The 21912-nt window shown below is 48.6% G+C and overlaps 1 protein-coding gene across 4 annotated transcripts; it reads left to right on the top strand.

Moving 5' to 3' along the window:
• The first annotated feature begins 421 nt into the window (after positions 1-421).
• On the top strand, positions 422-21286 carry LOC146420458 (non-receptor tyrosine-protein kinase TYK2-like). 4 transcript variants are annotated; one of them, XM_085048249.1, is made up of 24 exons: positions 422-548; positions 1603-1788; positions 3117-3193; positions 3694-3838; positions 4088-4251; positions 4776-5154; positions 5998-6183; positions 6935-7092; positions 7725-7848; positions 7951-8143; positions 8401-8507; positions 8945-9121; positions 9728-9815; positions 10598-10725; positions 11589-11724; positions 12516-12667; positions 12756-12906; positions 13780-13877; positions 14543-14735; positions 16264-16382; positions 17544-17716; positions 19022-19139; positions 19758-19868; positions 20889-21286. In XM_085048249.1, the coding sequence occupies exons 2-24, from the start codon at positions 1705-1707 to the stop codon at positions 21021-21023; spliced, it is 3396 nt and encodes a 1131-aa protein (XP_084904375.1). In that variant the 5' UTR covers positions 422-548; positions 1603-1704; the 3' UTR covers positions 21024-21286. The 4 variants fall into 4 exon arrangements, with proteins under 4 accessions (XP_084904375.1, XP_084904374.1, XP_084904376.1 ...); XM_085048248.1 differs by having other exon boundaries at positions 428-548; positions 3070-3193; XM_085048250.1 differs by lacking the exon at positions 422-548 and adding an exon at positions 556-580.
• Positions 21287-21912: the final 626 nt, after the last annotated feature.

Genomic DNA, 21912 nt, shown 5'->3' with positions numbered 1-21912 from the left:
GCTCTGTCCCACCCAGATGTGGCTCTGTCCCACCCAGATGTGGCTCTGTCCCACCCAATGTGGCTCTGTCCCACCCAGATGTGGCTGCTCAGCTGGCGCTGCCCCTGGTTTGGATCCAGCTGTGCCACCTCCACCTGTTTAAATCCAGATGTGCCCCCAAATTCGGATCCAGCTGTGCCACTCCCACCCCAAACTGGGATCCAGTTGCGTTCCTGGTCCACCTGTTCCCCCCAAATTCGGCTCCAGCTGTGCTCCTCAAGCCCCGCCCCCTTAGCCCCAGCTCGGAGCTCCATTGCTCGCCCCTCCCTCCAAGCTCCGCCCCTTTAGTCCCAGCGCGGAGCTCCGCCGTTCGCCCCCGAGAGGCCCCGCCCCCTCCCGCCCCGCAGCCAATCAGGACGCTCCACCGGCTGAAGCCCCACCCATGGGGCGAAGGCGCGTGGGCGCGGCCTGGCTGTGGCACTGGCCAATGGCAGCGCGCGTCTCTCGGAGCCAATGGGAAGCGGCGGCTCAGCGGGGCGGAGGAGCCGAGCGGCGGCCGGGCCTGGCCGGTACCACCGGGGAGAACGGGCGGGGGGGGCCGGTACCGGGAACGGGAGGGGGACAGCGCCCGGGGACAACCGGGGCACAACCGGGGGGATGGGGCCAGCCGGGGAGGCGGGAGCAGGGCGGACAGGGGTTGGTTCCTACCGAGAGGGGCGGTAACAACCGCGGGGAAACCGGAACCGGCGCTGTGAGGGGACCGGGCCGGTACCAACTGGGGCGGGGGGAGAAGTTACCTGTGAGGGGCTGAAATGGGGCAAAATCAACCCCGAAGTGGGTCAAAATTCACTCCAAAATGGGTTAAAATCAACCCTGAAATGGGTCAGAAATCCACCCCGAAGTGGGTCAAAATTTCATCGTGAAGTGGGTCAAAATCTACCGTGAAATGGGTCAAAATTCACTCCAAAATGGGTCAAAATTCACCCTGAAATGGGTGAAAAATCCACCCTGAAATGGGTCAAAATTCACTCCAAAATGGGTCAAAATTCACCCTGAAATGGGTGAAAAATCCACCCTGAAATGGGTCAAAATTCACTCCAAAATGGGTCAAAATTCACCCTGAAATGGGTCAGAAATCCACTTTTTTTCCCCCCCAAAAAAGGCCAGAATTCGCTCTGTGTGTTTCCCCACAGTCCTGATCATCATCCTCCCAAAAAGCACCAATTTTTTTGGGATAAACTACTTTTGCTGGGATTTTGCTGGATAAAGGGAAGATTTTACTGGATAAAGGAAGAAAATTTGGGGTGGAAAACCAGCATTCCCAATCTCTTCCCAGCAATCCCAATCTTTTCCCATCCCATCCTGAGCGATTCTCCCCCTTTTTCCCTAGTGGATCTAAGCCTCTCCAAGCTTTTTAATTAATTTAAAATTTTTAATTTTAATTAATATTTCTGTTTCTAACTTTTTGGTGATCCCAATCCCTTCCCATCCCATCCTGAGCGATTCTCCCCCTTTTTCCCTAGTGGATCTAAGCCTTTCTAAGCTTTTTAATTAATCTAAAATTCTTATTTTCAACAAATATTTCTGTTTTTACTCACTATCCCTGTTTTTTCCCTCGGGAAGCCGCAGCCATGCCGCTGTGCCAGCGTGGGATGAAGGCTGAGGCTGAGAGCTGTGGATTCCCAAGCGGCTCAGGGATCAAAGTTTTGCTGCACTGGAGTGGGGATGAGGAACGGGAACGCTGCAGGGTTTACTGCCAAGGATCCCTCAGCGCCGAGGAGATCTGCATCGACCTCGCCCGCAGCATCGGTCAGCGATGAGCAATGGGGAGCTCTGGGGGGATTTGGGGGCAGGGATGAGGAATTCCCAGTTTTTTAAATGCCAGGGAATGAGAATTTGGGGAGTTCTGGGTGGATTTTGGGTCAGGGATGAGAAACTGGGGAGGTCTGGGGGGATTTTGGGTCAAGGGATGAGGAATTCATGGTGTTTTAAATACCAGGGAATGAGAAATGGGGAGTTCTGGGTGGATTTTGGGTCAGGGATGAGGAATTCATGGTGTTTTAAATACCAGGGAATGAGAAATGGGGAGTTCTGGGGGGATTTTGGGTCAGGGATGAGGAATTCCCAGTTTTCTGAATGTCAGGGAAGGAGAAATGAGGAGTTCTGGGTGGATTTTGGGTCAGGGATGAGGAATTCATGGTGTTTTAAATACCAGGGAATGAGAATTTGGGGAGTTCTGGGTGGATTTTGTGTCAGGGATCAGGAATTCCCAGTTTTTTAAATACCATCGAATGAGCAATGGGGAGTTCTGGGGGGATTTTGGGTCGGGGATGAGGAATTCCTGGTGTTTTGAATACCAGGGAAGGAGAAATGGGGAGTTCTGGGTGGATTTTGGCTCAGGGATGAGAAACTGGGGAGGTCTGGGTGGATTTTGGGTCAGGGGATGAGGAATTCCCAGTTTTCTAAATACCAGGGAATAAGAAATGGGGAGTTCTGGGTGGATTTTGGGTCAGGGATGAGGAATTCCCAGTTTTTTAAATACCAGGGAATGGTGGATCCCACTGTGTTCCACCCTGAGGCTGAGAAATTCCCTGGGAACAACAGAAAACACCAGAAATTCCCAGGGAACAACAGATCCCAACTGGGTTCCTTTCCAAGGCTGAGAAATTCCCAGTTTTCTGATTTCCAGGAATTTTTAGGTTTTTGGGGGATAAAACCTGCTGAGTTTGGGTTTCTTGGGAATAAAACCAGCTGGGTTTTTTGTATTTTGGGGGTAGAAAAACCTGCTGATTTTTTTGTTTGTTTGTTTTTTGGGAATAAAACTTGCTGAGCTCAGATTTATTGGGAATAAAGCCAGCTGGAATTCTTTTCCTTGGGAATCAAACCAGCCAAATTTTGGGAACAAAACCCCCTGGAATTTCAGATTTTTGGGAATAACTCCTCATCCCAGCTGGCTATTCCCATTTTGAAATGGGAATTTTTGGGGAATATCCCACCTCTGCCATTTCCCAGAGGATCCTGGGCTGGGCAAACAGGGTGGGAAAAGGGTGTTTTTTCCAAAGGTGATGGGATTTTTGGGATTTCTGGCAGGAATTACCCCACTCTGCTACAGCCTCTTCGCCCTCTATGACCCCCAGAGCCGAATTTGGCTTCCACCAAACCACCAGTTCCACATCGGGAAGGAAACCAACGTCAACCTGATCTTCAGGATGAGGTCAGCCTCCTCCCAGCCATCCCCATGGCTTCTCCTGGAGATATTCCTGATTTTTCCTTGGGTTTCCTTGGATTTTTCTTTGGATTTCTCCTTGGATTTTTCCTTGGATTTTTTCTTGAATTCCTTTCCTTGGATTTCCTTGGATTCCTTTCCTTGGATTTCCTGGGATTTTTCTTGGATTTTTCTTTGGATTCCTATCCTTGGATTTCCTTGGATTTTTCCTTGGATTCCTTTCCTTGGATTTCCTTGGATTTCCTTGGATTTTTCCTTGAATTTCCTTGGATTTTTCCTTGGATTCCTTTCCATGGAATTTTCCTTGGATTTTTCCTTGGATTTCCTTGGATTTTTCCTTGGATTTTTCTCCTGTGGTTCCAAAGATTTTTTTATTCCTAAAATTTTTTTTATTCCTAAAAAAACCCCCAAAGTCCCCCATTTTGAGCCCAAAACGTGACTCCCATCACGGTGCCAGCCCCTCTCCTCCTCAATTCTTCCCATTCCAGGTATTATTTTCGGAACTGGCACGGGATGAACGAGAAAGAACCTGCAGTTTTCCGGAATGTTCCACGTCCAGGGGACTCTCCCGAGGAAAAACCTCCTGGAGGAGCTTTGCTGGACAGATCCTCCTTCGAGTACTTGTTTGAGCAGGTAGAGGGGCTGGATTTGGGAGGAAATTTCCATTTTTCCATCCTCAGGGGTTTATTTAAGGATAAATAAAGCTTTCCTTTGGGAAGGTTTTATCCTGCTGGGTGAAATTCCATAATTCCACAAGATAATTTTACATTTTAAGGGATTTTCATTCACTGTCCCACCTTTTAAATTAAAAAACATGAGGAAAATCCTTCTGGAAATTTATTTAGAGATATATTTTCTTCTCAAATTTTTCACATTTAACAGGGAAAATTTGAATTCATCAACGACGTCGCATCCCTGAAGGATTTCCAGAGCGAACCAGAAATCCAGAAATTCAAGGATGAGAGTTTGGGAATGGCTGTTCTCCACCTCTCCCACATCGCCATCAAAAAGGGCATTTCCCTGGAGGAAGTGGCCAGGAAGTACAGGTGAAAATCCTGCTTTTCCTAAGGGTTTTTTCCCACCTTTTTCACCTTTTATTTTCCTCGCAGTTTCCCCGTTGCATCCCAAGTTCTTCCTGATCTTTTCCCAACAATTTCCCAATTTTCCCAACAGCTTCAAGGACTGCATCCCGAGCTCTTCCCAACCTTTTCCTGACAATTTCCTCCTTTTCCCAACAATTTCCCAACAATTTCCCCCTTTTCCTGGCAGCTTCAAGGACTGCATCCTGAGCTTTTCCCAACCTTTTCCCAACAATTTCCTCCTTTTCCCAACAATTTCCCCCTTTTCCCAATGATTTCCCCCTTTTCCTGGCAGCTTCAAGGACTGCATCCCAAGCTCTTCCCAATGTTTTCCCAACGTTTTCCCAACAATTTCCCAACGATTTCCCCCTTTTCTTGACAGCTTCAAGGACTGCATCCCAACCTTATCCCGACTTCTTCCCGACCTTTTCCCAACCTTTTCCCAACAATTTCCCAACAATTTCCCGACGATTTCCCCCTTCTCCCGGCAGCTTCAAGGACTGCATCCCTCGCTCCTTCCGCCGCCAGATCCAGCAGAACAACTTCCTGACCCGTTTCCGGATGAAGAACGTCTTCCGGCGCTTCCTGCGGCGCTTCCAGCAGCACACGGTGGGCGCCGGGAAGCTGACGGAGAGGGGCGTGATGTTCAAGTACCTGGCCACCCTGGAGCACCTGGCCCCCGGCTTTGGCAGCGAGCTCTTCCCGGTGCTGGCCCTGGACACGGCGGCCGAGGGGGAGCAGGGGCAGCTCTGTGCCAACGGGGGCTGCGTGGAGCAGGAGAATCCCGAAATCCCGAGGGAATGTCCGGTCACTCACCACGTCCTGGTCACTGGCACTGGTGGGATTCAGTGGCGGCCGGTGCCTGGAGAGGTGGGTTGGGGTGAGGTGGGTTGGGATGAAGTGGTTTTGGGATGGGGTGGTTTTGGGATGAGGTGGTTTTGGGGTGAGGTGGTTTTGGGGTGAGGTGGTTTTGGGATGAAGTGGTTTTGGGATGAGGTGTTTTTGGGATGAGGTGTTTTTGGGATGAGGTGTTTTTGGGATGAGGTGTTTTTGGGATGAGGTGGGTTGGGGTGAGATGGGTTTGGGATGAGCTGGTTTTGGGATGAGGTGGGTTTGGGATGAGGTGGGTTGGGGTGAGATGGGTTGGGATGTGGTGTTTTTGGGATGAGGTGGGTTGGGGTGAGGTGGGTTTGGTATGAGGTGGTTTTGGGATGAGCTGTTCTATCCCAAATCCTTTTCCTCGGTTTGTGCTCTTGGGTTTTTCCTAAGGTGCTCTGCGTGTTCCAAATTAATTTTCTAGATTAATCCTGGTTTGACAGGAGCCTTTCCCAGCATTCCCATCTAGCATTCCCATCCAAATCCATCCCACACCATCTCCTTCTCCTTGATTTGTGCATCCAGGCTTTCCTTTGGGCTCCAGCTTGTCCCAGTTTGCCCAACAGCCACCACAACCTTTCCCAATATTTGCAATATTCGCAATATTCCCGATATTCCCAATATTTCCATCCCATCCTATCCCATCCCATCCCTAGTTTTTGCTTCCAGGCTTTTCCTGAGCCTCTCTGGGCATTCCAGTTTCCTTTTCCATCTTATCCCAGTTTGCCCAGAACCTTTCCCAGCATTCCCATCCCATCCCTACTTTGTGCTCCCAGGCTTTATCCCAGTTTCCCTTCCCAGCAGCAGGAAAACTCTGGAATTCTCTCCTTTGCCCAGAGCACGGAGCCCTTCTCCCAGCGTGGCTATTTGGGGAGAAAAGCCAGGAATAAGGAGCAGGAGCCCAGAGCTGCAGCTCAGCCAGCAGAGCCGCCGTGGTGCCATTTCTGTGATTTCCGGGAAATCACCCACGTCGTGGTCAAGGAGTCCAGGATCAGCATCCACCGGCAGGACAACAAGTGCCTGGTGGGTTGGGATGAATCCCTCCTGGGTTTTGGGGTCCCAGAGCTGCTTTTCCTGGATTGGGAAGAGGCAGAGTTGGGAAGGACAAGGATTTTTCTGTGGGTTGTCTGAGGGTTTTGTCACTATTTCATTCCAAAGGTTTTTGAAGTTTTTTCAAGGCTTTTTCCAGGATTTTTTCTGAGTGTTTTCTGGGGTTTTATTCTGAGGGTTTATTCTGAGGGTTTATTCCGAGGTTTTTCTGATAGTTTTCCGAAGGTTTTCCATGGGCTTTTTAAGGGTTTTATGAGTGTTTTTTTCTGGTGGTTTTCCAAGAGTTTTCCAAGGGTTTTCTGAGGGTTTTATGATTTTTTTTTTTTTCTGAGGGTTTTCCATGGGTTTCCTGAGGAGTTTCCATGGTTTTTACAAGGGCTTTATGAGTGCTTTCTTTCTGAGAGTTTCCCAAGGGTTTTCCATGCATTTCCTGAAGGTTTTCCATGCATTTTCTGAAGGTTTTCCATGGGTTTTTTGAAGTCTTTCCATAGTTTTTCCAAGGGCTTTATGAGTGCTTTTTTTCTGAGGGTTTCCCAAGGGTTTTCTATGCATTTCCTGAAGGTTTTCCATGGGTTTTCTGAGGTCTTCCCACAGTTTTTCCAAGGGCTTTACGAGAGCTTTTTCCCCATGGTTTCCTGCGAGTTTCCCCATGGTTTCCCCATGGTTTCCCGTGGGTTTCCTGTGAGTTTTCCTGCTGGCTCCAGAGCTGTTTCCCTTTTCCCAGGAGGTGCTGCTGCCGTGTCCCAGCAGCGCCCTGTCCCTGGTGTCCCTGGTGGATGGATATTTCCGGCTCACAGCTGACTCCAGTCACTACCTGTGCCACGACGTGGCTCCTCCCCGGCTGCTGCTGAGCATCCACAACGGGATCCACGGCCCCATGCAGTGAGTGGGGCTTCCCTCGGGGCCAGCAGGGTCATCCTGATCCCATGGGATCGTCCTGGAGCTGGTCCCTTTGCCCAGGAGGCACCCGGAGCTGTGCCGTGTCCCTGGGGTGGTGCCTGAGTGGTTTATCTCCTCTGGGCTCATCCCAGTCCATCCTCTCAGGGTTTATCCCAATCCATTCCTTCAGGGTTTATCCCAATCCCGTTCCCTCAGGATTCATCCCAATTCATTCCCCTTTTCCTCAGGCTCATCCCAATCCATCTCCTTTCCCCTCTCCTCATCCCAATCCATCCCCTTTCCCCTTTCCTCCTCCCAATCCATCCCCTTTCCTCATCCCAATCCATTCCCCATCCCCTTTCCTCATCCCAATCCATTCCCTTTCCCCTTTCCTCATCCCAATCCATTCCCTTTCCCCTTTCCTCATCCCAATCCATCCCCATTCCCTCAGGCTCATCCAAATCCATCCTCTCAGGGTTTATCCCAATCCATTCCCCTTTCCTCACGGCTCATCCCAATCCCATTCCCTCAGGCTCATCCCAATCCATCCCCTTTCCCCTTTCCTCATCCCAATCCATCCCCTTTCCCCTTTCCCCTTTCCTCATCCCAATCCATCCCCTCCCTCCTTTTTCCAGGGAGGAGTTTGTTTTCGCCAAGCTCCGCCGGGAGGAGCCGGAGGAAGGGCTCTACATCCTGCGCTGGAGCGTCCTGGATTTCAACCGCATGATCCTCTCCCTGATCAAGAGGAGCCACCAGCAGGTCAGGATGCAATTCCCAGCGCAGGATTCCCGGGGATTGTGAGCTCTGGGACAACCTGGGAGCTGCATGGCTTCAGTTTCTGCCTCTGTCCCTCTTCTCCAGGCTCCTGGAACGCCGGGAGCCTTCAAGTACCGGCAGTTCCGGATCCAGAAGAAAGGAGATTCCTTCGTGCTGGAAGGTTGGGATCGGGAATTCCCAACTCTGCGGGAGCTCCTGGAAGTTCTCAAGGGCTGCACCCTCAAATCCGGCGAGGAGAAGTTCACGGTGAAGAGGTGCTGCCCGCCCAAGCCGGGAGGTAGGGACAGGACGGGGATCATCCCTTGGGATCGTTCTGTGGGATTATTCGTTGGGATCATTCCTTGGGATCATCCCTTGGGATCGTTCCTTGGGATCGTTCTGTGGGATCATTCTGTGGGATCATCCCTTGGGATTGTTCTGTGGGATCGTCCCTTGGGATCATCCCTTGGGATCATTCTGTGGGATCATTCCTTGGGATCACCCCTTGGGATCATCCCTTGGGGTCAGGGAGCTCACAGTTCCCTCCTTTCCCAGAGATCTCGGATTTGCTGATCACGCGGAAGGCGAAGGATAACGGGAAGCAAATCCTGAACCTCACCCAGCTCAGCTTCCACCAGATCCGCAAGAATGAGATCACACAGGTGCTGCTTTCCCGGGATTTTCACTGCTGGGATTCCCAGGATTTATCAGGGAGGGTGGAGGAATCCTCTCTGCTTTCCCGGGATTTTCACTGCTGGGATTCCCAGGATTTATCAGGGAGGGTGGAGGAATCCTCTCTGCTTTCCTGGGATTCTCAGGGATGGAAAGAGCTGCTCTGCCTTCCCGGAATTTGAGAAGTAGTGCAGGAATCCTCTCAGTTTTCCTGGTATTTTCCACCTTCCCGGGATTCCCTCCACATCCCAGCATCTTCCCACACCCCTGGGATGGATTTGATGGATTTTCCAAGGAAAAAGGAAGGAAATATCCACATGGAAGCAGCTTTCTCCCACACTGGGATGCGGAGGGAAGTCGGGAGGGATCCAGAGGAGATTCCCACTTTTCCAGTGTCCAACTTTTCCCATTTTCCCCGTTTTCCCAGCGAGCTCACCTGGGCCAGGGCACGAGGACCAACATCTACGACGGCGTCCTGAGCGTCTGCGGGAACTCGGGGAACGACGACGAGGCCGAGTACTTCTCCACGGAGCAGAACAACAACAGCAGGGAGATGCACGTGGTGCTCAAAGTGCTCGATCCCAGCCACAGGGACATCGCCCTGGTCAGCCCAGCCCGGGAATTGGGGCGGGAGTGAGGATCCTGGGGGTGGGATGGGATCCCAAAAGGGCTCAAATGTGGGTCTGAGGGTTGGGATGTGGATCCAAGGGCTGGAATTTGGCTCCAAAAGGGCTGGGATTTGACTCCAAAAGGGCTTGAATTTGGCTCCAAAAGGGCTGGAGTGAGGATCCTGGGGGTGGAATGTGGATCTGAAGGTTGGGATGTGCCTCCGGAGGGGTGGGATGTGACCCCAAAAGGGCTGGGAAATAGATCTAGAAGGGCTGAAATGCGGATCTGAGGGTTGGAATGTGGATCCACGGGCTGGAATTTTGCTCTGAAAATGCTGGAATTTTCCTCCAAAAGGGCTGGAATTTTGCTCCAGCAGGGCTGGGATTTTGCTCAAAAGGGCTGAAATTTTGCTCTGAAAAGGCTGGAATTTCGCTCCAGAAGGGCTGGGATTTTGTTCTCGGGATCTCTCTGGAATTTGGCTCAAAAAGAACTGGGATTTTGCTCAAAAAGAACTGGGATTTTGCTCAAAAAGAACTGGGATTTTGCTCTCGGGATCTCTCTGGCATTCTGGGGTCACCTGCCATCCCCGCTGTCCCCTCAGGCTTTCTTCGAGAGCGCCAGCCTGATGTCCCAAGTGTCCCACGTCCACCTGGCCTTTGTGCACGGCGTCTGCGTCCGCGGCTCTGAGAGTGAGTCAGAGCGTTTCCAGAACATTCCCGGCACGGTTCCAGAACAGTCCCGGCATTTTTTCCGTGCTTTTTCCTTGTTTTTCCATGTTTTTTCAATGTTTTTTCCGTGGAATCATCCCAGTTTTCCTTGCAGACATCCCAGGACATTTCTGGAACATTCCTGGGAACATTTCCAGAACATTCCCAGGACATTTCCAGAACATTCCTGGGATGTTTCCGGAATATTCCTGGGAACATTTCCAGAATATTCCTGGCATTTTTTCCATGTTTTTCCCATGTTTTCCCATGTTTTTTCAATGTTTTTTCTGTGGGATCATCCCGGTTTTCCTCACAGACATCCCAGACATTTCCGGAACATTCCCAGGAACATTTCCGGAACATTCCCGGGACTTTTCCAGAACATTCCCAGGAACGTTTCTGGAACATTCCCGGGACTTTCCTGGAACATTCCCGGGAACATTTCCAGAACATTCCCGGGAACGTTTCCGGAACATTCCCAGGACGTTTCCGGAATATTCCCGGCATTTTTTCTGTGGTTTTCCATGTTTTTTCATTGTTTTTTCCGCGGGATCATCTCGGTTCTTCCCCACAGACATCCTGGGACGTTTCCGGAACATTTCTAGGAACATTTCCAGAACATTCCCGGGAACATTTCCGGAACATTCCCAGGATGTTTCCAGAACATTCCCGGGCACATTTCCAGAACATTCCCAGGACATTTCCAGAACATTCCCAGGACATTTCCGGAACATTCCCAGCAGACAATCCCGCTCTCCCCGCAGACATCCTGGTGCAGGAGTTCGTGGAGCACGGCCCGCTGGACGTCCTGCTGCGCAAGGAGAAAGGTCACATCTCCGTGGGCTGGAAGATCACCGTGGCCAAGCAGCTGGGGAGTGCCTTGAGCTACCTGGTAATGCCAGCCGGGAATTCTCGTGGATCATCCTGGTTTTTGGGATTTTTCTGCTCTTCCTGCCTCCCTTTTCCCTGTTCCTATTCATTTTGGAGCTACCTGGTAATTCCAGACAGGAATTCTCATGGATAATCCTACTTTTTGGGATTTTTCCACCCTTCCTGCTTGCCATTTTATCTCCCTTTTCCCTGTTCCTATTTATTTTGGAGCTACCTGGTAATTCCAGCTGGGAATTCTCATGGATATCCTGATATCCTGCACTGCTTTCCCTGGTTTTTAAAGGGGATAATCCTGGGTTTTGGGATTTTTCCACCCTTCCTGCCTCCCTTTTCCCTGTTCCCTGATTATTTTGGAGCTGGGCAAAGCAAGGGATGAGGATGGAATTCTGATCCCTGAATCCTTTTATTCCCCATTCTGGGAGCAAAATCCCAAACAGGGAGGTGACACAGATAACTCCAGCCAGGAATCCCAGTTTGTCATTTTGTCCTGGAATCCAGAGGTGTGACCTCACCCTGCAGCATCACTCAGAGTTTTTTCCAAGATTTTTTCCCCTGAATGTTGTTTTCTGATAATTACTTGTTATCAGCGAACTGTTGGAATTTGCTATTTGGTAAAATTATTTTGGGGATATTTATTATTGAAAATTATTATGTGAGTATTTGTTTTGGTAAAATTATTACAGGAGTTTTGTAATGAGAAAGTTTATTATTGGAAAAAAATCTATTATCAGGAAATTTATCATCAGGAAACCAGAAAACATTTACAACAAAATAAACAATAATTTATGTGGGAAGAGTGGGGTGGAAAAAATCCATTTCCCGATAATTTTCCCAAGCTTTTCCCGTTTTTTTCCCTTTTCCCAGGAGGACAAAAACCTGGTGCATGGGAATGTTTGTGCCAAGAACATCCTGCTGGCCAGGAAGGGGCTGGAGGATGGATCTGTGCCCTTTGTGAAGCTCAGCGATCCTGGAGTCAGCTTCACCGTGCTCTCCCGGGAAGGTGTGCAATCACTTCCAGCTGGAAAATCCACATTATTTTCCCTCCTTTCCTGATAATTCCCACAGCCTGTGGCCAGAGCTCTTTTCCCTGAGCATCCCCTCCTTCCCCAACCCCAATTTTCCCAATATTCACCATTTCCTGTGGGAATTTGGCCAGAGCTTTTTTCCCCAAGCATCCCCTCCTTCCCCAACCCCAATTTTCTTGATATTTACCATTTCCCTGTGGGAATTTGGCCAGAGCTCTTTTCCCTGAGCATCCCCTCCTTTCCCAACCCCAATTTTCCCAATATTCACCATTTCCCCATGGGAATTTGGCCAGAGCTCTTTTCCCTGAGCATCCCCTCCTTTCCCAACCCCAATTTTCCCAATATTCACCATCTCCTGTGGGAATTTGGCCAAACCTCTTTTCCCTGAGCATCCCCTCCTTTCCCAACCCCAATTTCCCCAATATTCACCATTTCTTGTGGGAATTTGGCTAGAGCTCTTTTCCCCAAGCATTCCCTCCTTTCCCAACCCGAATTTCCCCAATATTCACCATTTCCCTGTGGGAATTTGGCCAGAGCTCTTTTCCCTGAGCATCCCCTCCTTCCCCAACCCCAATTTTCCCAATATTCACCATTTCCCTGTGGGAATTTGGCCAAACCTCTTTTCCCCAAGCATCCCCTCCTTCCCCAACCCCAATTTCCCCAATATTCACCATTTCCCCGCGGGAATCCCGCCCGGTTTCCTCTCAGGGCTAACCCCACCCATCCCCAACCCTTCCCCACGGGATCTGCCCCTCTCTGCCCCCAGAGCGAGTGGACAGGATTCCCTGGATCGCTCCGGAGTGCCTCAGGGACGTCGGGAATCTCACCACAGCCGCCGATAAATGGAGCTTTGGGACGACTCTGCTGGAAATCTGCTTCGACGCCGACGTGCCGCTGAAGGAGAGAACGCCTTCCGAGGTGATTGCTGCTGCCTGGGTGCATTTTGGGGTTGCAGGGTGAGTTTTTCCCTGTTTTTCCATGTTTTTTTCCGTGCTTTTTCCCGCAGAAGGAGCGTTTCTACGAGAAGAGGCACCGCCTGCCGGAGCCGTCCTGCCGGGAGTTAGCCTCGCTGATCTCGCAGTGCCTCAACTACACCCCGGTGGAGAGACCTTCCTTCAGAACCGTGCTCAGGGACCTCACCAGGCTGCAGCCACACAGTGAGGGAAACCCCGGGGAGATCCTGGGGAAATCCCCGTTTTCCATCCTTTTTTCCAGGATTTTCCATCCTTTTTTCCAGGATTTTCCATCCTTTTTTCCTGGGATTTCCCCATTTTCCATCATTTTCTCCCGGGATTTCCCCATTTTCCATCCTTTTTTCCCAGGATTTCCCATTTTCCATCTTTTTTTCCTGAGATTTTCCATCCTTTTTTCCCAGGGAAATCCTGGGGAAATCTGGAGGGAAATCCCAGGGAAACCCCAGGAGAAATCCCAGGAGAAAAGCCAGGGAAATCCTGGGGGAAATCCTGATGGAAATCCCAGGGAAACCCCAGGAGAAATCCCAGAGAAATCCCAGGGAAATTCCGGGGAAATGCCAGGGAAATCCTGAGGGAAGGGGGTGTGAGGGGAGTGGGGTGGGGAAGGGGAAAAATCGGGGGGAAATTGGGGAAAAATCAGGGAAAAGGATGGAAAAGGAGTAAAAGGGGAAAGGGGAAAAATTGGGGAACAATCAGGGGGAAATTGGAGAGAAAAGAGGGGAAATTGGGGAAAAATCAGGGAAAAATGGGGAAAGAGATGGAAAAGGGGAAAAAGGGGAAAAATTGGGGGGAAAAGAGATGGAAAAGAGGGGAAAGAAATGGAAAAGAGATAAAAGGGAGAAGGGGAAAATTGGGGGGAAAAGGGGGAAAAAGAAGGGAAAGAGATGCAAAAGGGGAAGGGGAAAAATCAGGGGAAAAGAAGGAAAAACACTAAAAGGGAAAGGAAAAAAGGGAAAAGGTTGAGGGAAAAGAGAGCAAAAAAGGGGAAAGAAAGGGAATTGAAAAGGCAAAAAGGGGGAAAAAAGGGGAAAAAGGCAAAGCCAAGGTTTTTTGCAGACCTGGTGGATGTGACATCAGTGAACCCTGAACTGCCAGTGTCAGACCCCACTGTGTTCCAGAAGAGATACCTGAAGAAAATCCGGGAGCTGGGCGAGGTCAGTGAGCTTCCCACTGGCAATTCTGGGCTCCTGAAACCCCAAAACCTCCTTTTCCCGACCAAATCCCAAAAATTCCACATTTTAATCCCAATTTCCACTCCTAACCTCCTTCCCCTGCTGATTTTCCCTCCACATCCCAACTTTATCAACCCCTATGTTTGGAGAAACCCCAAAACCTCCTTTCCCCACCCAAATCCCCAAAATTCCCCATTTTCCAGTGCCACTTTGGAAACCCCAAAACCTCCTTTCCCCACCCAAATCCCCAAAATTCCCCATTTTCCAGTGCCACTTTGGAAACCCCAAAACCTCCTTTTCCCTCCCAAATCCCAAAAATTCCTATTTTTTTCACTCTAACTTCTTTTCCCTGCTAATTTCCCCTCCACATCCCAACTTTATCAACCCCTAAGGATCTCCCCAGTATGGAAAAGCCCCAAAACCTCCTTTTCCCACCCAAATCCCCAAATTCCCATTTTCCAGTGCCACTTTGGAAACCCCAAAACCTCCTTTTTCCCTCCCAAATCCCAAAAATTCCTATTTTTTTCACTCTAACTTCTTTCCCCTGCTGATTTCCCCTCCATATCCCAACTTTATGAACTCCTATGTATGGATAAACCCCAAAACCTCCTTTTCCCCTCCCAAATCCCCAAATTCCCACTCTCCAGGGCCACTTTGGGAAGGTCAGCCTGTGCTGCTATGACCCCACCAACGATGGCACTGGGGAGATGGTGGCAGTGAAGTCCCTGAAAGCTGGGAGCAGCCCGCAGCTCCTGAGCTCCTGGAAGAGGGAAATCCAAATCCTCAAAACCCTTTACCACGAGAACATCGTCAAGTACAAAGGCTGCTGCAGCGAGCAGGGTGAGGAGAGTGCCCTGGGGCTTGCCACGGGTTTGGGGTGGTTGTGGGGAGGCTGAAAATCCTAATTTGCCATGGGTTTGGTCAGCAATTTGGGGTGGTTGTGGAGAGGCTGAAAATCCCAATTTGCCATGGGTTTGGGGTGGTTGTGGGGAGGCTGAAAATCCCAATTTGCCATGGGTTTGGGGTGGTTGTGGGGAGGCTGAAAATCCCAATTTGTCATGGGTTTGGGGTGGTTGTGGGGAGGCTGAAAATCCCAATTTGCCATGGGTTTTGGTCAGGAATTTGGGGTCATCTGAGGCTAAAAATCCCAATTTGCCATGGGTTTGGTCAGGAATTTGGGGTGGTTGTGGAGAGGCTGGAAATCCCAATTTGTCACCTTTTTTGGTCAGGAATTTGGGGTCATCTGAGGCTAAAAATCCCAATTTGCCACGGGTTTTGGTCAGGAATTTGGGGTGGTTGTGGGGAGGCTAAAAATCCCAATTTGTCACCTTTTTTGGTCAGGAATTTGGGGTCATCTGAGGCTGAAAATCCCAATTTGTCATGGGTTTGGTCAGGAATTTGGGGTGGTCTGAGGTTAAAAATCCCAATTTTCCATGTTTGTTAGTCAGGAATCTCCATCCTGGAGGGGATTTGGGGTGGTCTGAGGCTAAAAATCCCAATTTGCCATGGTTTTGGTCAGGAATTTGGGGTGGTCTGAGGCTAAAAACCCCAATTTCCCACATTTTTTGGTGGGAAAGCTCCATCCTGGCAGGGATTTGGGATGGTCTGAGGTTAAAAATCCCAATTTCCCACATTTTTTGGTCAGAAATCTCCATCCTGGAAGGGATTTGGGGTGGTCTGAGACTAAAAATCCCAATTTGCCATGTTTCTTGGTCAGGAACCCAACAAAAAAAACCCAACCCACAAAACCCACCAACCCACCCCAAACCCACAAACAAAACCACCCAAACAACCACAAACAAAAACCCAACCCACAAAACCCACCACAAAAAACCCAACCAACAAAACCCACCAATTTGGGATGGTCTGAGGCTAAAAATCCCAATTTGTCATGGGGTTTGGGCAGGAATTTGGGGTGGTCTGAGGTTAAAAATCCCAATTTCCCACATTTTTTTGTGGGGTATCTCCATCCTGGCAGGGATTTGGGATGGTCTGAGGCTAAAAACCCTAATTTCCCATGTTTTTTCGTCAGGAATCTCCATCCTGGAGGGGATCTGGGGTGGTCTGAGGCTGAAAATCCCAATTTGCCATGGGTTTTGGGCAGCAATTTGGGGTGGTTTGAGGTTAAAAACCCCAATTTTCAATGGTTTTTGGTGGGAAATCTCCATCCTGGCAGGGGTTTGGGGTGGTCTGAGGCTAAAAATCCCTAATTTTCCATGTTTTTTGGTGGGAAATCTCCATGCTGGAAGGGATTTGGGATAGTCTGAGGTTAAAAACCCCAATTTCCCACGTTTTTTGGTGGGAAATCTCCATGCTGGCAGGGGTTTGGGGTTCCCCAGGCTGTCCCCACATTCCCTGTCCTCCCCAGGGGACAAGGTGGTGCAGCTGATCATGGAATATGTTCCTCTGGGAAGCCTCAGGGATTTCCTGCCAAAGCATCCCCTGAGCCTCTCACACCTCCTGCTCTTCGCCCAGCAGATCTGTGAGGTGAGAGTGGGAAAAAGGGGTGAGTTCCCAAAAAAATTGGAGTGATTTCCCAAAAAAATGGGGTGATTTGCCCAAAAATTGGGGTGAATTCCCAAAAAATAGGGTGATTTCCCAAAAAAGGGGTGATTTCCAAAATATTGGGGTGATTTGCCCAAAAATTGGGGTGAATTCCCCAAAAATTGGGGGGATTTCCCAAAAAAATTGGGGTGAATTCCCCAAAAATTGGGGGGATTTCCCAAAAAAATTGGGGTGAGTTCCCCAAAAATTGGGGTGATTCCCAAAAATATTGGGGTGATTTCCCAAAAATTGGGGTGATTTCCCAAAAAAACGGGGGGATTCCTATAAAAATTGGGGTGATTTCCCAAAAAAATGGGGTGATTTCCCAAAAATTGGGGTGATTCCCAAAAATATTGGGGTGATTTCCCAAAAATTGGGGTGATTTCCCAAAAAAACGGGGTGAGTTCCCCAAAAATTGGGGTGGTTCCTAAAAAAACAGGGTGATTTCCCAAAAAAATTGGGGTGATTCCCAAAAAAAATGGGCTGATTTCCAAAAAAATTGGGGTGATTTCCAAAAAAATGGGGTGATTCCCAAAAATATTGGGGTGATTTCCCAAAAAAGGGGTGATTCCTAAAAAAAACAGGGTGGTTTCCCAAAAAAATGGAGGTGAAAACCTCAAAAATGGGGGTTGTGGCCCCAAAATGCAGCTGAATTCCCAAACAAATGGGGTTGGACCCTTTGGAAGTGGGGCTGAATTCCCAAAAATGGGGCTGATTCCCAAAAAATCAGGGATGAACCTCCAAAACGTGGAGGTGACAACCCTCAAATGAGGCTGAATTCCCAAAATAATGGGAATAACCCCCCGAAATACCTCCCAGCTCCCCCAAAACAGCTCCAAATCCCCCCAAAAACACCTCAAAACTTCCCAAAATCCCATTTTTTCCTATTTTGCCCCATTTTTTTCCCGATTTTCCCATTTCCCCCCATTTTTTCCCCCATTTTCCCCCATTTTCCCCATTTTTCCCTCATTTTTCCCGATTTTACCGCATTTTCCCCCATTTTCCCATTTTCCCCCATTTTCCCCCCATTTTCCCCATTTTCCCCAATTTTCCCCATTTCCCCCATTTTTTCCCATTTTTTCCCATTTTCCCCCCCTCTCCCAGGGCATGGCTTACCTGCACTCGCTGCACTACATCCACCGGGACCTGGCAGCTCGGAATGTCCTGCTGGAGAACGAGAATGTGGTGAAAATTGGGGATTTTGGGTTGGCCAAAGCTGTTCCCGAGGGCAGCGAGTATTACCGAGTCAGGGAGGATGGGGACAGCCCCGTGTTCTGGTGAGGGGATGGGGTGAGGTTTAGGGAAATTTGGGGTTTGGGGTTTGGGGTTTGGGGGAAATTTGGGGTTTGGGGGAAGTTTGGGATTTGGGGAATTCGGGATAAAATTTGGGGTGCAATTTGGGATTTGGGAAATCCAGGGGTGAAGTTTGGGATCTGGGATGGAATTTGGGGGAAGTTTGGAAATTTGGGGTGAAGTTTGGGATTTGGGGGGGAAATTTGAGATTTGGGGCGAAGTTTGGGGTTTGGGGGGAAATTTGGGATGGAATTTGGGATAAAATTTGGGATTTGGGATGGGATTTGGGGTGAAATTCGGGATTTGGGAGGAAATTTGGGATTTGGGGGGAAATTTGGAGTGAAGTTTGGGATTTGGGGTGAAATTCAGGATAAAATTTGGGGTGAAATTGGGGATGAAATTTGGGATAAAATTTGGGATTTGGGATGAAATTCGGGATGGAATTTGGGGATGAAATTTGGGATGAAATTTGGGGATGAAATTTGGCATTTGGGGTTAAATTCAGGATGAAATATTTGATTTGGGATGAAATTTGGGGTGAAATTTGGGATAAAATTTGGGGATGAAATTTGGTGTTTGGGGTTAAATTCAGGATGAAATTTTTGATTCGGGATGAAATTTGGGATTTGGGTTGAAATTTGGGATTTAATTTGGGAGTTGGGGTGAAATTTGGGATTTGGGGTGAAATTTGGGATCAAATTTGGGAGTTGGGATGAAATTTAGGATAAAACTTGGGGATGAAGTTTGGCATTTGGGGTTAAATTTGGGATGAAATTTTTGATTCGGGATGAAATTTGGGGTGAAATTTGGGGTGAAATTTGGGATTTAATTTGGGATTTGGAATAAAATTTGGGATGAAATTTGGGATGAAATTTGGGATTTAATTTGGGATTTGGGGTGAAATTTGGGATGAAATTTGGGATAAAATTTCAGGTGAACTTTGGGATTAAATTCGGGATGGAATTTGAGGATGAAGTTGTGGCATTTGGAGTTAAATTTGGGGTGAAATTTGGGGTGAAATTTGGGGTGAAATTTGGGGTGAAATTTGGGATTTAATTTGGGAGTTGGGATGAAATTTGAGATAAAATTTTGATGTGAAATTTGGCATTTGGGGTGAAATTCGGGATGAAATTTTTGATTCGGGATGAAATTCGGGGACGAAATTCGGGACAAAATTGGGGATTTGGGGTGAAATTCAGGGTAAATTTGGGACGCAATTGGGGATGATTTGGGCACACCTGGCTGCCAGTCCCTTCCCCACAACCCCAAATTCCCCTGGCTCTGCCCAGGTACGCCCCAGAGTGCCTCAAGGAGTGCAAATTCTACTTCTCGTCGGACGTTTGGTCCTTCGGGGTCACTCTGTTCGAGCTGCTGACGCGCTGCGACCCCGCGAGCTCCCCGCCCGCCGTGAGTGCTGCTGCCAAAAATCCCTTTCCAGGGGAATCTCCCCTTTCTGACCCTTTTCCAGGGAAATTTCCCTTTCCCAAAATCCCCTTTGCCAGGGAAATTTCCCCTTCCCAACCCCCTTTGGTCAGGAATTCTTCCAAAAAATCCCTTTTCCCAGGGAAATCTCCCCTTTCTGACCCTTTTTCCAGGGAAATTTCCCTTTCCCAAATCCCCTTTTCCAGGGGAATTTCCCCTTCCTGACCCTTTTCCAGGGGAATTTCCCCTTTCCCAAATCCCCTTTTTCCAGGGAAATTTCCCCTTCCCAAACCCTTTTCCAGGGAAGTCTCCCCTTTCCAAATCCCCTTTTCCAGGGAAATTTCCCTTTCCTGACCCTTTGCCAGGGAAATCTCCCCTTTCCCAAAAATCCCTTTTCCAGGGAAATGTCTCCTTCCCAAAATCCCCTGTTCCAGGGAAATTTCCCCTTCCCAAACCCTCTTTTCCCAGGGAAATTTCCCTTTTCCAAAACCCTTTTCCCAGGGAAATTTCCCTTTCCCATCCCCTTTTCCCAGGAATTCTTCCCCTTTTCCAAACACCCACACGGAAATTCCCATTTTTGGGGTTTTTTCCCCTTTTTGGCAGAAATTCCTGGAGATGATTGGAGCCACGCAGGGCCAGATGACAGTGCTGAGGCTGATTGAGCTGCTGGAGAGAGGGAGGAGATTGCCAATGCCCAGGGACTGTCCCTGTGAGGTGGGGAAATTGGGAGAAAATGGGGAAAATTGGGGAAAATGGGTGGGGAAATTTGGGGAAAAATTGAGGGGAAAGTGGGGAAAAATTGGGGGAAAATGGGGAAAATTGGGGAAAATTGGGGGAAAATGGGAAAAATGGAGGAAAATTGGGGGAAATTGGGGAAAATTTGGGGAAAATGGGAAAACTTGGGAAAATTGGGGAAAATTTGGGAAAATGTGGGGAAAATTTGAGGGAAAATGGGGGAAATTGGAGGAAAATCAGGGAACAATCGGGGAAAAATTGGGGAAAAATGGGGAAAAATGGGGAAAATTGGGGGAAAATTGGGGGAAAATTGGGAAAAGTGGGAAAATTGGGGAAAATAGGGGAAGAAATGGGGAAATGTGGGAAAATTTGGGGGGAAAATGTGGGAAAATTTGGGGGAGAATTTGGGGAAAATTGGGGAAAAATTTGGGGAAAATTGGGGAAACTGAGGGGAAATTGGGTGAAAATTGGGGGAAAATGGGGGAAATTTGGGGAAAATTTGAGGGAAAATGGGGAAAATTGGGAAAAATCAGGGAAAATTTGGGAAAAATTGGGGAAAATTGGGAAAAAATGGGAGAAAAATTGGGGAAAATTTGGGGAAAAAATATGGCAAATTGGGGAAAATTGGGGAAAAATTGGGAAAAAATTGAGGAAAAATCGGGGGAAATAGGGGAAAAATTGGGAAAAAATGGGGAAAAATTGGGGAAAATTGGGAAAAATGGGGAAAAAATGGGGAAAAATTGGGGAAAAATGAGGAAAAATGGGGAAAATTTGGGGGGAAAATGGGGAAAATTTGGGGGAAATTGGGGAAAAAATTGGGAAAAAATTAGGGAAAATTTGGGGAAAATTGGGGAAAAAATGGGAGAAAAATTGGGGAAAATTTGGGGAAAAAATATGGCAAATTGGGGAAAATTGGGGAAAAAATGGGGAAAAATGGGGGAAAATTGGGAAAAATGGGGGAAAATGATGGAAAATTTGGGTTTTTCCCCCTTTCCCCAGCTGTACCAGCTGCTGAAGAACTGCTGGCAAGCTGAAGCTTCCTTCAGACCAACCTTTGCCAACCTCATCCCCATCCTGAGGAACTTCCAGCTCAAGTACAGAGCTCAGGCTGCCTCTGTCTTCAGCCTCTGCTAGGGAAAAACCCCAAAAACCCCAAAAAAACCCCACAGGATGGGCTGGGGAACCCAAAAAAACCCTGCAGGAGGGGAGAGACCCCAAAAAAACTGAGTTTTCCCCCCAAAAAACTGAGTTTTCCCCCAAAATTCCCGATTTTTACCCCAAAATTCTGGATTTTTACCCCCAAAATTCTGGATTTTCTCCCCAAAATTCCTGATTTTTCCCCCAAAATTCCTGATTTTTCCCCAAAATTCTCGATTTTTCCCCAAAATTCTGGATTTTCTCCCCCAAAATTCTGGATTTTCCCCCCAAATTTCTGGATTTTTCCCCCAAAATTCCCATTTTTCCCCCAAAATTCTGGATTTTCCCCCAAAATTCCCATTTTCCCCCCAAATTCCCAATTCCCTCTCCCACCAAACACTGTGAACGAGATTTGGGGTTTTTTCTCCTCCCAGAAAAACGGGAATTCTGCAAAAACCAAAACCCAGACTGTGGCACTTTATGGGATTTTGGGTTGATCCCCAAATTCCAACCCCAAATCCCTGTTATTTATTCCCTCCCCGGCTGGGATTTGGGGGAAATCCTCTGGGATTTGGGGTTTTTGGGAAATCCCCTGGGTTTGGGGTTTTTGGGGGAAATCCCCTGGATTTGGGGTTTTTGGGGAAATCCCATTGATTTGGGGTTTCTGGGGGAAATCCCATTGATTTGGGGTTTTTGGGAAATCCCCTGGGTTTGGGGTTTTTGGGGGAAATCCCCTGGATTTGGGGTTTCTGGGGGAGGCTTTGGGGCTCCTGAGGGATTTGGGGTTTTTGGGGATTTTGGGATCCAAATAAAGGATGGAAAAGCTGCCTGGCTGCTGTTTGGGGCAGGAGGGGATCTGTGGGGATGTTTGGGGTCTCTATAGGAT

This window comes from Lichenostomus cassidix, unplaced genomic scaffold (genome assembly GCF_008360975.1).
Source record: "Lichenostomus cassidix isolate B80296 unplaced genomic scaffold, HeHo_3.0 HiC_scaffold_56, whole genome shotgun sequence".
NCBI lineage: Eukaryota > Metazoa > Chordata > Aves > Passeriformes > Meliphagidae > Lichenostomus > Lichenostomus cassidix.
The sequence above is the reverse complement of the archived record's forward strand: the minus strand, read 5'-3'. Positions and strand labels throughout refer to the sequence as shown.

Bases quoted from the DNA above. Each gene is read 5' to 3' on its own strand.
- LOC146420458 (XM_085048248.1), top strand. From the start codon at position 467: ATGGCAGCGCGCGTCTCTCGGAGCCAATGGGAAGCGGCGGCTCAGCGG. The intron at 9,816-10,597 runs GTGAGTCAGAGC...CTCTCCCCGCAG, and splicing joins CTGCGTCCGCGGCTCTGAGA to ACATCCTGGTGCAGGAGTTC. The intron at 12,907-13,779 runs GTGAGGGAAACC...GGTTTTTTGCAG, and splicing joins CACCAGGCTGCAGCCACACA to ACCTGGTGGATGTGACATCA.